This window comes from Varroa destructor, unplaced genomic scaffold (genome assembly GCF_002443255.2).
Source record: "Varroa destructor unplaced genomic scaffold, Vdes_3.0 BEIS01000007.1, whole genome shotgun sequence".
Classification (NCBI taxonomy): Eukaryota; Metazoa; Arthropoda; class Arachnida; order Mesostigmata; family Varroidae; genus Varroa; species Varroa destructor.
The window spans coordinates 13,641,315-13,654,096 of NW_019211460.1; the positions used below are offsets into that span (position 1 = coordinate 13,641,315).

The window sequence follows — 12,782 nt, forward strand, 5'->3', positions numbered from 1 at the left end:
GTGTATTGCCCAACACTGACCTACGTTTAAAAAATGAGTAGCATACAGTGTATCAGATGGAACTCCATTTATGTTTCCATCTTGTTTGCACGAAAATAGAAATAAGAAATAGCTCAAACTTTTCGAAGCTTATAGAGTGATGTTAGATTTTTGAGCGACAGTCTCTCCAAAGCTCGACTGCTGAAACAGTCAAAACCTGGGTTGAACATTCATTTATATATTTGAGCGCTAAGCTAGTATTATATCGCTCTATTACAATATACTAAGCACAGCTTCCAAAGGATAATACTATACAGACGTCACTCCACAGCCTTAACTCGAAATCATATATGGTAGTTGATTTTGGCTATGCCATTTATGATAATTTTGTTTTGGATGGCTAATACTAATCTTCTGGTGATCGGTTGCGTGTCTTCGGTTACAAACTATCGATGGTGCAATGTACAGATCAAAAGTTGCGTCACTTGTTTTTTTGAAACAAAATGATCTAAATTTACATCGCTACCAAAGTGACAAACCCACATGTTATGGTTTGCCAGCTTTGTAGTTTTTAAAACGTTTAGCACGCTTGTTATCGCAATTTGACACTTTTTTTTGTCCTACTCTACTCGAAATGTCTAAAACTAATAACAGTGACTATAAAAAGAATACATAAAATAGAAGGAATTGTTGTAAAAGAAATTGTTCAAATATAGGCTATCAGCTATCAGCCGACTATAGAGAACATGTTAATGTTAAAGAATTTCAAGGGATGCAGAAGTGTAACCTTGCACAAAAGTTGCAGCATAAAGGATCTTTCAAAATGACCAAAGAGCTAAACTGTATCATAATCCTTTTAGATATAAAATAAGTTAGCTCTTTATTTGCATGTATGTTGGCCTTGGAAAGATCCAAAAAAGAAGCAAGATAAGTCCAGGCCATTTATAGCAAATGGGCTTAGCCTGACGTGAAAACTCTATGCTCAAAACCTCATTTTCAAGCTTACAAATACCAAAAAATTATTCGGTCAATCTAAAGAATTCGCGCTAACGGACAATACTATCGGGTCAGTTTTACCTGTTTAATATTGAGTATGAGTATCTTATTCAATATTGGATGTCAACGGACGGTGCGATGGCGGGAAGGGTAGCAGAGCTTATAAATATGTTATTAGCCCTTGGACGACCTTCTGTTTAAAATGCCTCATACCATCTAGCTTTAGGGACTTTTAAGCTTCACTATTACATAGACTACTAAGTGCACGCATGGGCACCAGACTCGTAACGTAGCCAGCCATGACATTTTGTTCAACTGTTCTGGACGAAAACGGTTGCAGTTCGTGCTACTAGTGCCAAAGAGTAATGGACCTGTGTGTTTAAAAGGCACAATTTCCTCTGCGTTTTTTGAAATATACTCACTCACTCTTTGAAGATTATCTTATACTTTCAGCGATGAAGATGTCTGTTAGCGAATGTACATGCGCATTTGGTTACAGCTTTAAGAATATCAGTGCGTACTGTATACCTTGCAAGCCATTTTGCTGTTATGAGTACATCACAGATTCCTTCTCGCCAATCGGATCGCTGTGTCCAGCTGCATGCTCCAGCTCCAGTGTGCATGCAGCAGCCGACGGACTAGCCTGTACTTTCCTATAGTAGCAAAAAACCATTTTTGATTAGGATAAACAAATGAGCCCAAATGAAAACGTACAAGAAAAACCAAAATATCACTTTTTCTTTCTTCAAGAATGCGTGCATTTACAAGAAAACATCACACCGTAAACGATCCATAAAAAAATAAATCAGCTTATACTGAAATATACATAAACAGTCCCATGTCGACTGGCATCAAACACTCGGTCACCGTTTTCCATTATTATTATTACTAAGTTAATAATTAAGTATCTCCAACATGCAGCCGTATTCCGTAACCGAAACTTATATGAACGGCGAGTATCTGAATTTTCTTTACAAAGTGAAGCTCTTGTCTCAGAATCGTAAGCCCGGAAAGGAGAAAGAGGAACAAATATGACAACTTTCTTACCGGATTCATATAAGATGTAGAAAGCGAAATTTAGAAAAATAATTATGTATAAGACAGGGTAATCTGACAAAAAACAGATCTTCATAAACAACTACACTCAGTGTATGGAAACTAAATTCTTTGTATCTGTCTGCCCTTTTGACAAGTAACCCGCAACTAACTTGTCGTTATATCGTCATATATCAACTGACTATTACAATATGTATATTAGGAATGTAACAAAACAAATGGCAAATGCAAGGGTTTTCAAAACCAGTGTTTTATTGGACGGTACCTAAGCTTCATAGGATACGCCTGCCCACTGAACGTAATCGCCGAATCGCTTTTCAATGATAGTCCATTTACTATCACAACAAAGTGATTGTATAATATTCGAAATGGTATTCGTATACTGCGTGGTAGCGATGGTAGTATAGGAATTTTCCGCTGTCGCTTGCAGATTATTGTCGTTAGATTGGTCTATTTGTTTATATTTGCAACGTCGTAGATACGCAGTAAGGAATAAGACGAAAAAGAAAGCGTCATTGTTTCATAAGTGCAAAGGAAATTTTGTCAATGTTTCATATAGTCCTATATACAAAGTAAAGAAAAACCAGAGTAATTCGACTTAGACGTTCATTTATTCCGAGAAGTATTGATTACTTTCAAATGAAAGACAAGAGACTGATACAGCAAAAACGGATCTAGTAGAAACAAGCACGGCTGATATGAAGTATAAACAGTAGCAAAAATAATGAAGCCTCTCAGTATTTGTGATCTCTTATATGACCATAAGAACCACCAATGATGAATCAGTCATACTAAATCTTAGGTTGAAAATTGTTCGTACAATATATTGACCCTTTCTAAACAAAAAAGTTTAGTTTTTTTTACATGATCGGTTCGTATTGACGTGCCTTTCCTTGATGCGTCCTCTGATGCATTCATTTACAGAACAACTATGTTCCATACAAACGCAATAACGGTGTCCCCGTGACAGCGTAGTGGGTAACGTATTTGCTTGCTGGTCTTAGCGACGCGCTGTAGTCTAAGTTCAAACCCGGGCAAAAACACTTTGTTTCGCGCTGAGAGTCAGTCGTATAATGAAACGCCTAGCAACAACACTGGACGTAAACTTCGAAACATATACAAATGTTTGCGTTTGAAGAAGGAGCTGTCTTCTGTCATCAGTGCTCTCTAACTTGATTACCCACTGTTGGATGCAAATTTGGTATTTTCATGTGGAGCACCAAGGTATTATGATTGCAATTAGATTGGTCTCGTCCTCTGAGTTCGTAGCGGGTAACAAAAACTCGAAAACAGTAAACACCGCGGCGGAGGCTAACGCCTGATAGACCTACGTGGAGCGAGCCAGTTATTAGGCATCGTCAAGTAAGCATGCGTATATTGGAAACGAAGTCTATTATCAGACAGGTACCCCGATTCCTAACACATCCATCAAACCTACTTCATACGTGTTATGCCTCAACATTTAGTTACTCAGGTCACGTATGTTGGCGTCAAATATGACATTGCACAGTGAATATATTAGCAGGTACTCACTGAATCAATTTAGGTTACGACGCTATAGTGGGTGCCACGCGCTACCTGGCAGATACCCAGTGACGGCCAATAGCAATAGTAATTTGTCTTTTGTCCATCAGTTGTTAATTCAATGTAACATATCACAATTTTATCATAATAAAACACCACCAATTGTTGATCTAATGCAACGTAGTACAATTGTGTATCAATAGTACATAAAGGTCAAACGCCGAATGTAATACTGGGTTGAAGATAAAGTATTGACAATTGTACGTAAAAATTGAAGCAAGTATATATAATGTAGAAAATAATATAGTAATATAGAAAATATATTTTACAATAATGTTACTAAGCTAAATATGATGACGTTATTTTTTTGGTAACATCATTCCATCACTGTAGAACTTCTGTAGCTTTTGTCACAAATTTGTGACAAGTAATTTTTGCACTTTTCCATTGAAACTAAATAACATCATTACGGGCCTTCTGCAGAGACTGAAGCAGATAATAGTCTGGTGGTACAATTTTCAAGTTGTACAGCGAATGCAGCTGAAAATTTCTCATTTAAAACCCCTAAAGTTTTATTAGGTAATTGGAGATGTATGTCACCTGGAATTGTCATGATAAGAAATGACGCCATCTCTATTCACTAATACCAGTAAATTTTTTTCAAACGTTTGACAAGATTGCATTCTTGTTAGTTGCCGACAGTAGAGGTCTGAATCAATCGTCTTGTTGGGCGGCAGCACCCCGTGATGCATGATTCTTTTCTACTCCTACCAAACACATTCTCTGTTGTTTCATTTCAAACACATTTCGATTTACTACAGAAATCACAGATTCTTTATTTGCACGTTCATCATGCACTTCTCGTCACCTGTGAGCAATCACGTTAGAAATAGCTCGACTTCATTACATTTCTTTAGCGTTTCACAGACGAAAATAGGATCAAGTAAATTTTCTTGCAAACCTTTTTTTGGCAGCTAACTCTCCAAATAGCTTCAAAAGGTTTGGTGGTAGATCTTCACCGTGGCTACTTGCTACGCATTTTTCATGTTCTTGGGCATCTTTGCACCTTTAGCGTAATAAAATTATAAAATATATCAAATTTTCGCAGAAATATCATTTATTCCTACGGCGTTCTATTTTAAACTTGAATAAATGCATTATAATAATATTAGCGCTTTGACACCAACAACTGCCCGACGAAACTTACTCTGAGACATGTGAATCAAGCTGTGCAGCTAGAAAAACGGTCACTTCTTTGATGCACCAATAGATTCCCCGGAAATTTCTGCAGTTCTGTCATAATTTCACACGCTAACATTCAAATTAAAATCAAGAACAATAGAATTGTTACTAAAGCTGCTCCTAAATACCCCAAGGGTGTGCCTTATTTTGTTCATTAAGCTAGGCGCCCCTGAATCTTCATCGAAGCCAGAGGTGAAATGGAGACAATAATATACCGTATACCGGACTAATTTCAACAAATATGACATTTACCGAAAAACGCATACACTACCACGGAAATATGACGGTTAGGCCAATTTGGGACTTATTGCCTAAAATCTATGATTCAAATTGATCGACGAATCACGTAAGCAATAAGAAAGTTCAATATTGCTTCAACTGAAAACAGCTAGAGGAATGCTTCTATGAATTTATTTTACATTCAAAAAATCTTTCCCCGATTCTTTTAGTAACCATAACAGAAAACATTGTGTTCTAAAGTATTTCTTAATTTATGGTTGATGATCATTCAGTGAACGCATATCTTAGTATCAAGTTTCGGCTAAGTTTGCTACAAAAATGAACAAACAGACACGACGTTTAGTCCATTAAATACGCAATTCTACAACAAAGCTTAAAGAGGCCTTTCTTGCACTCCTCCTGTTTTCAGTTCAGCTTGGTTCATGAATGTGACCATCGCAATGTGCTTAACGACCACAACAACACCATTAGCGTATGGTAATTAGTACTAATGTATAGTTTTGCGATTCGTGCCTTGAGAATGACTTGCTGAAGTAATTATCAGGGTACATTTATCTCCTATCTATTTGTAAGTCCAACAATATCATAAAACCCTGGAGGTTTTGATGCTAAAAACATAGCAACACGTTGGTACTAGAGCATTTGCGAAGCAATCAAATTGGGATAGGACAATGCCTGCGTTTATAAACTCCTCTAGAAAAGATATTAAGACACAGAAGACGCGCAGTGGACGACTTACGCCGTTTGACGCAACACATTTTCATCACAGACACAACTAATATGTTGCTCGAATTCGTTCTACCACATCCACAAGATCTCACTCGTTCAAAAAAGAGTAACTCCCTAACTCCGCAGCCCCATATGCATAATAGAAAATTAGCTGAGAAAAAAGACTAGCTGTTTATCTGTACGCGCCAACCGCTAATTCTTTGTTCGAATTTTTTAAACAAATTTGCGTGGTAACATCAAGATCAGAAGAACTAAAAACTTTACAAAGATCAGAGTCAAATTTTATACTAATCTTTCTGCAATTTTTTTGCTTTCTTGAAGAGCTGACAGAACGCTGCAAAGTGAGACTGTACGCGTGTAGTATGACCCACTGGTTTATATAACGTGATACAAAGAAACAACGCTCGAAAACTTGTTCAAAAACCTTTTTTTTAAATGGGTTGATAATTCTGCATTGGTGTATTGCATTGGTGTACAAGTTCTTTGCTTAAACTGACCTCAAACCCGGAATAATCGAGCGCATCCCCCACTTCTCATTCTATAAATGAGCTAGATTAGGACTTAACTTCTGCCATACTATTGTTTAGCAATAAACGATAGGTGATTGCCCGACTATAACGTTGCCATCCTAGAATACACGGCATTAGTGTATCGAGAAAAGTACACCATAGTAGTGACCATTCGAGCTTCATGTGTTGTGAAGAACTGCGATAGTACGACGTAATGTTTGTACAATACTGCTGAAATCTTAGACCATTTGGTTTGTAGAATAGCGGAATTATTCCTCAGCAAGTTAAAGCTCACTTAGGAACAAGATAACTGTTCATTCGATTTAGGAACGAAATATAGCCCAAGTCAACACGATAATGGCTTACGCAAGGGTGTCGTCCCACGCATGAGATATTGCACGACTGACACATTGTAAATTGTATAATGAATATTGGGGCGATTGAAGACTCCCAGACTCTGTACGGATCTCAGAGTAAGTAGCACCCCATATTTCTATTGCACCGTTGTGTACTTAAACGGGCTGCGAGGTCTGCCCATTTAAGATTGAAGCGATGCCGTGAATTCGTTCTACGAGTCTTGAGTTTATTGGGGCCCGATTCGCTATTTCGACCCTAAATGCAAACTGATGTTTTATTTGGTCTCACTAGCAAGTGCATCGGTGTACGAATGTTCGCAGGCTCCGCACTCCATAAAAAGCGCACGATGCAAGTACCCATTCGGCCATCTGCTCTGCCACCGAAATTCACCTCCACGTGCAACGAAGAGTCTAGCAACGAAAGGCATGTTTTACGGTGCATGGGAACACCGAAACTCTTTCAGAGTTTCGGTGTTCAGTCGCGTGTTAAAAGCCATTTCCACAAAACGATACGAAGAGGCCAATACACAGTGACGATGACATCACCCCAGTGTGATTGCATTGCATGAAATAGTGAGAGATTTTTGTACCACATTGTCTAGACCTGACCCTACAAAAATTAAGAGCAAGGTAATTCCTTTGTGCAGAGTCACTGTTGCATCGAAAATAATCCCACACCGCAACATAAGCGGTCGTAGGCCTGTAACCGATGCGTTAGCGTTATTTGAAATCTTTGGTTTACTCTACACCATAACCAGTACATTCGCTAGTATTAACTACTAAATCGAAAACAAGTTCGTAATCGGGTTCAGAATTAGGATCGGTCTGTCCTTTATTGTTCATCCTTGCGCGCATGTGAAGCTGCAAACCCATATACTGCTGTACCAGCGTAATAACAGCAGCATTCGGACGTCCTTATATACGGTAATATGCGCAGTAGTTTCGGTTTCCAGATGAATGCAGGTTAACAAGTTTAGGCTTTGCTGGCAAGAGCAGCAACAGCCGCTTCCTCGGCACGCACGCGATCCTTCTTGAGCGGACCCATGAAGGCGATCTTCTCCTCGGCGGTCTGGAAGCGACCGTGGCCCATTTTCGACGAGGTGTCGATGAACTTAAGTGTTATCTTCTCGGTGGCGGCACGCTTGGTTTGAGGGAGCAACGACTAAATGGACAAACGAAGTGTCAATAAAAGATTTTAGTTATAGAAGCTAGAAATCCTGTTCTAACAGAGGAAATAACTAGTATTTAGTTGTTTTGTATTCAGTTCTATCAACAATAATCATCGTGATCATTTGACCTATGCCTGCTAAGTTTTCATCCTGTATTTGTGCTCATGAAAGACCAGGTTTAATTACTTTTATCTGCGAGGCTGAAAAAAACGTGGATATAACACGCACCTTTCGTAAGGTAATTACACGCTTACGAGGACCCATAACACAGCCCTTAAGTATGATAAAGTCTTGCTTTACTTCGCCGTAATGTTTGAATCCGCCCATAGGGTTGATCGACTTTGTGGTGGGGTCATACTCTGTGGATCCATTGTTAAAGACGAGCTTTCCATCGACTGAGTGAAATCCATCAGCAATGCGGTATATTTTTTTGTTGATCTCAGTCCTAAAAGAAAAAAATAATTTAACAATAGTATAAATTAAACAATAGTATAATAACAATAGTATAAAACATACAAGGTCAGAAGGAAGGCAGCAAAGTTTTCTGCAACGACTTCGGTCGCATTAAGCCAGAACCTGCGGTTCAATTTTCCATCATGTCATATACAATGCAATGACATCCACTCAATTCTCACCATACTATGTTACGATTGTACACTAATTCTATGTTGGACAGGTGAAATGGCCCCGGAGTTTAAATAACGTTCTCCGGAACTTTAGAACTAACCATTTCGATATTGGCCCATTTATCAAACCGCGTTGAAGTTCGCTTCATCGCAGCCAGTATTAAGCCACAAGTATATACATGAAACTGTCCTTAATGAGCAATTGATCTCATCGCTCACCTGTGGTGATATCCTTTCTGACCAGCTCGAGCAACGGTAAATTGGACGCGAGAAGGATGCCAGGCCCCAATACAGGCCACCTTACGGAGACCCTTGTGAGTCTTCCTCGGCAGCTTCTTGGTGTGCCAACGCGAAGTAACACCCTTCACTCCGTGACCTTTGGTTACACCAATGACATCAATCATCTCGTCCTGAGCGAACACATTCTTTATGGGAACGGCCTTCTCCATATGCTCACGAGCCCATTGAAGCTTCTGTTGAATGGTGCCCCCGTTGAGCTGGATTTCCATAATGTGAGCCTTCTTTTGACGGCGTTTCAGCAGGGACATCTGGGTGTGAGCGATCACACGGATGACCTAAATAAAACAGCGCTAATTAAGCCAAGCTCAAATATCCTAATGTATACACGCACGGATTGCCGACTGACAGATCAGACGCAAAAACCGTCATAGGGTGTTGACCCATCCGCTGGAAACCACGAATGAATTTGGAAGTTTTTTTTTCATCATTTCTGTTATAAGCACCATTATTATCTTTAGAGCTTACTGGTCTTTACTTACAGTGCAATACTTCTGCATCTTCTTGAAGTCACGGTCGATCGATTTCAAACCATCAGGACTCTGCCACCTAAGGGAAGCCTTTGAGAAGGCTTTTTTCTTCGAAGCATACCAATTAGCGTAGAACCTGCGGCGGGCATCCTCAGACAGGTGCTCGGCAAACACTGTCTTCAGAGCACGAAGGCCACGCGGAGTCTCTATATAGCCGACGACGCCAACAAGAACCATGGGAGGTGTCTCAATAATGGTGACCGCTTCGACGACTTCCTTTTTGTTTACCTCTGTTAATTGACAGAATAGAAGCACCGCTGTTTCTTTCGAAAACTTCCCACGAAAAATTATCTGCGAACACTTTGCGATTTGTCAGTCCTATCATTCGTAATCACTTTACATCATCCGTGAAAAAGGCTCTAGTGTTTATCATCATCGCGAGTTATTTAAACCATACAGCAACGTCTGATTTCCTCTCCTTGTTTAGTTAATCGTAACACTACCAGAATCATATAGGAAGGGAAAAGCAACGAGCATAACCGAATCGCTAAATCGCAGGAACCCATGACTTACTACGTGTCAATGTCACCCAGTTCTAGAAAAACCGATCACCTACAAGTCCCCAACAAGGTCTCACGGGGAGTGCACATGTCGCGGGCCAACTCCCGGGGGAGTGATCCGAACAGAGATGCACCAGACTCATCGGTCTGGACCCATTTGAGGTACTTACTTGACCCGGGTTTGTCGACCTCACGCACAATATGGGTCATGCCAGCTTTGAAGCCGAGGAAGGCTGTCAGGTGTACGGGCTTTGCCTTATCATCTTTAGGAAAGGACTTGACCTTTCCACGGTGACGGGCGCACCTCTTGCGCGGCAAGAAGCCCGTCGAGCCGTGACGGGGCGCGTGGAACTTCCGATGAGACTGAAATCAAAATCACAACAAAGTTATCCGAATAGTTCTATGCAGACAAATCAACCATTTACTGAAGATATGTCCAGGTTATTCACATATAGACCGAAATAATAGCTCCACTTCACGGCTATCTGCAGTTGAGCAACAAACCAAAAATATTCTTCACGTCCGTAAGAAGTCCGAGCCGTAAAGAGCACAGGTACGATACCACGTGGTCTGATATATTGAACACGCAATATCTTACAAACCTCTTTTAGAAACTCGTGAATTACACACCAGCGGTTAAATTTTTTTGAACCTCACGACACGAAGTACATTCAGCTGCTATACAAGCGTAACGCAAACATTAATATCGTAAGACCATACCAGGTTTGGCCGTACATTATAAATCAAATCGATTAAAACCTAGGAATAATGCCGGAAATAAATATCAATTATTGCCTTTGAACCCAAGCAACAATACTATGTATGATGTAGTAAGAATTCAAATTATTTTTATGAAGAAGTATTCACAAAGACTGCACACCACGAAGCACATACCATGCTGCCTTCCGCTCGAAAAGGCTGTGGCTTTGTCGACCACGGCTTTTGTTAAACATCTTAGGGAAGGAGAGCTACCGGGACGCTAATAGTATCACAAACGTTCCACAAATTTCAAGGTTTACCTTTGTACGGTTATTATCAATATTTGCCATATTAGTGCTAATTAGTACTAATGATAGATATATCTTTATATAATGAAGTACGAATACAATCCTTTAAAAAAATTTAATCTAAGTGTGGTACGTGTGGTGCGTTTGTGGTACAGCCATGTGAGCTGATCACGTTGCTTCTACTAGCTTGTTCAAAATTCTTGCAAAATACTTGAAGCAAAATGTAGACATAATTTAAGCAAAAGACAACTCAAAGGAATTTTTAGACCGTTATCACATCAGTAAAATAGAATAACGACAATGATGTCATTGTAAAAAAGATTACTGATAATATCATTCTTCAGAATGCCGGTAGCCCACAGAGATATTTGAAATAAGTAATGCCAGTTCCAAAATGTTTGAAGACATTTTGACACTCATTAAGGGTACCTCGTACACTCCGAGCATGGCTAGGTCTGTAGCTCTTTCAAAACTATTGAATAGAACGTTCGTTTTTAGCTTTTTTTTTAGTTTTTTAGTTTAGAGGAAAATACTGCACGCTATTGTAGATGTCAAGAACTAGCCAATAACTGCAGCGACATTCGCAGGCTTCGCACCGCCTTTGTTTTACTATTAGACACATTTCATTTTGCCTATGTTAAAAGAAAAGACTAATTGTTTTTAAAAATAACATCGAATAGCGGGCAGCTATTACTCAGTAGCTGTAAGCTAATTGAAAATATGCTTTAAACACAGTTTTTTTTATTTAAGCACACACTCCCACAGCATAATTTTTACATAAATATGTTTACATTTGTACATTTGATGACACGCCAGCGTCAACGTAGCTGGCCGTTCTAGATATTTCCAATTTTAAGTCAGGTCCTAGGTACTGGTTCATATGGTTGGGTCCCAGCACGAGACGAACCCTATGTCTATGCCTGGATTTGGACCGACCGCCATGTGTCAATACGTTTCGTTGCAAACGTGGTACCACTGTACTAAAACTAGGATGGCGATCGCCTTAATGTTTGTAAACAATATCGCGATATTATTTTCAAACGTCGGCTATGAAAAAGAAGTTGGTTTTGTTGAAGACCAAACAAACTAGTGCGTTTAATGAAGAAGAGCAAAGTTGGTCTCCTTCGGACAAAAGTATTCGCCTCATCGGTTCGATCTTCCGCACAACTCTTCCCAAACTAACATCTCAGGAAAAATGAACGTATTATTCTAAGGGAACGTTTTGTGTCGGGAAAATCCGCGGTCGCCCTGTCGGTAACTTCTAAGTAGTCCTATATATAACGAGTCTACTGACTCGTTATGTATAGGACTACTTAGCAAAAGGCATGAACAAGGAGTAACTTAATCGGTAAACGTGATTGTTAAGCTGCACAAACGACAATAGCAAATTAACTTTTTGTTGCTTTTATTGAAGGAGAAGCTGTGAAATAAAAAGAAAACGTCTAGTGTAACATTAAATCATTATTTCGAGGACTACAATAAACTCTAAAAATATTGAAAATGCTTTTAACGGTTCTTTCATTGCCTAATTCAAAAACTCCCGAATGCTGGCTAGCATCAAAACACAGTGGACTGTAATGAGTAGGCTATGGGTGCAGATTTACTTAATAGTTTTACTATAAATGCTTCTTGATCGCGATCGGTAACGGCCGTTCAAGGGGTCAGAAAAATATGTTATCTAGCCAAAAAAGCATTGTATAATTTTAACTGGGTAATTGTAAGTAATAAGGCCGTACATTTATGAGCTTGGATCTCCTTCATAGTTAAAGCCTCAATTCGCACCATTCCTGAATGACAAAAATAAATTCGTTTACGAGTCACTAGGTGCGCCTACTCATATGACAGGTATGTCAAAAACAGAAGCTACAAAGCATCATATAATCGTGGCTTATGGTGGTACGTTTAACTTATAACAACAACATAAATTTTTATGGTGCTGCACAAACTGTGCCGGTGATAGTGATTAGGAATGTACAGAGACCTATAACTCTCTCCGAATTATTACGATTTATAAAGCGAGAA

The 12,782-nt window shown here is 39.3% G+C and overlaps 1 protein-coding gene across 1 annotated transcript; it reads right to left on the reverse strand.

The window, feature by feature from the left end:
• Window positions 1–7,433: 7,433 nt before the first annotated feature.
• RpL3 (ribosomal protein L3) lies at window positions 7,434–10,740 on the reverse strand. The gene is made up of 6 exons (XM_022815228.2): window positions 10,648–10,740; window positions 9,924–10,116; window positions 9,206–9,483; window positions 8,646–9,001; window positions 8,029–8,245; window positions 7,434–7,793 (listed from the first exon to the last, which is right to left on the reverse strand). The coding sequence occupies exons 1-6, from the start codon at window positions 10,648–10,650 to the stop codon at window positions 7,605–7,607; spliced, it is 1,236 nt and encodes a 411-aa protein (XP_022670963.1). The 5' UTR covers window positions 10,651–10,740; the 3' UTR covers window positions 7,434–7,604.
• Window positions 10,741–12,782: the final 2,042 nt, after the last annotated feature.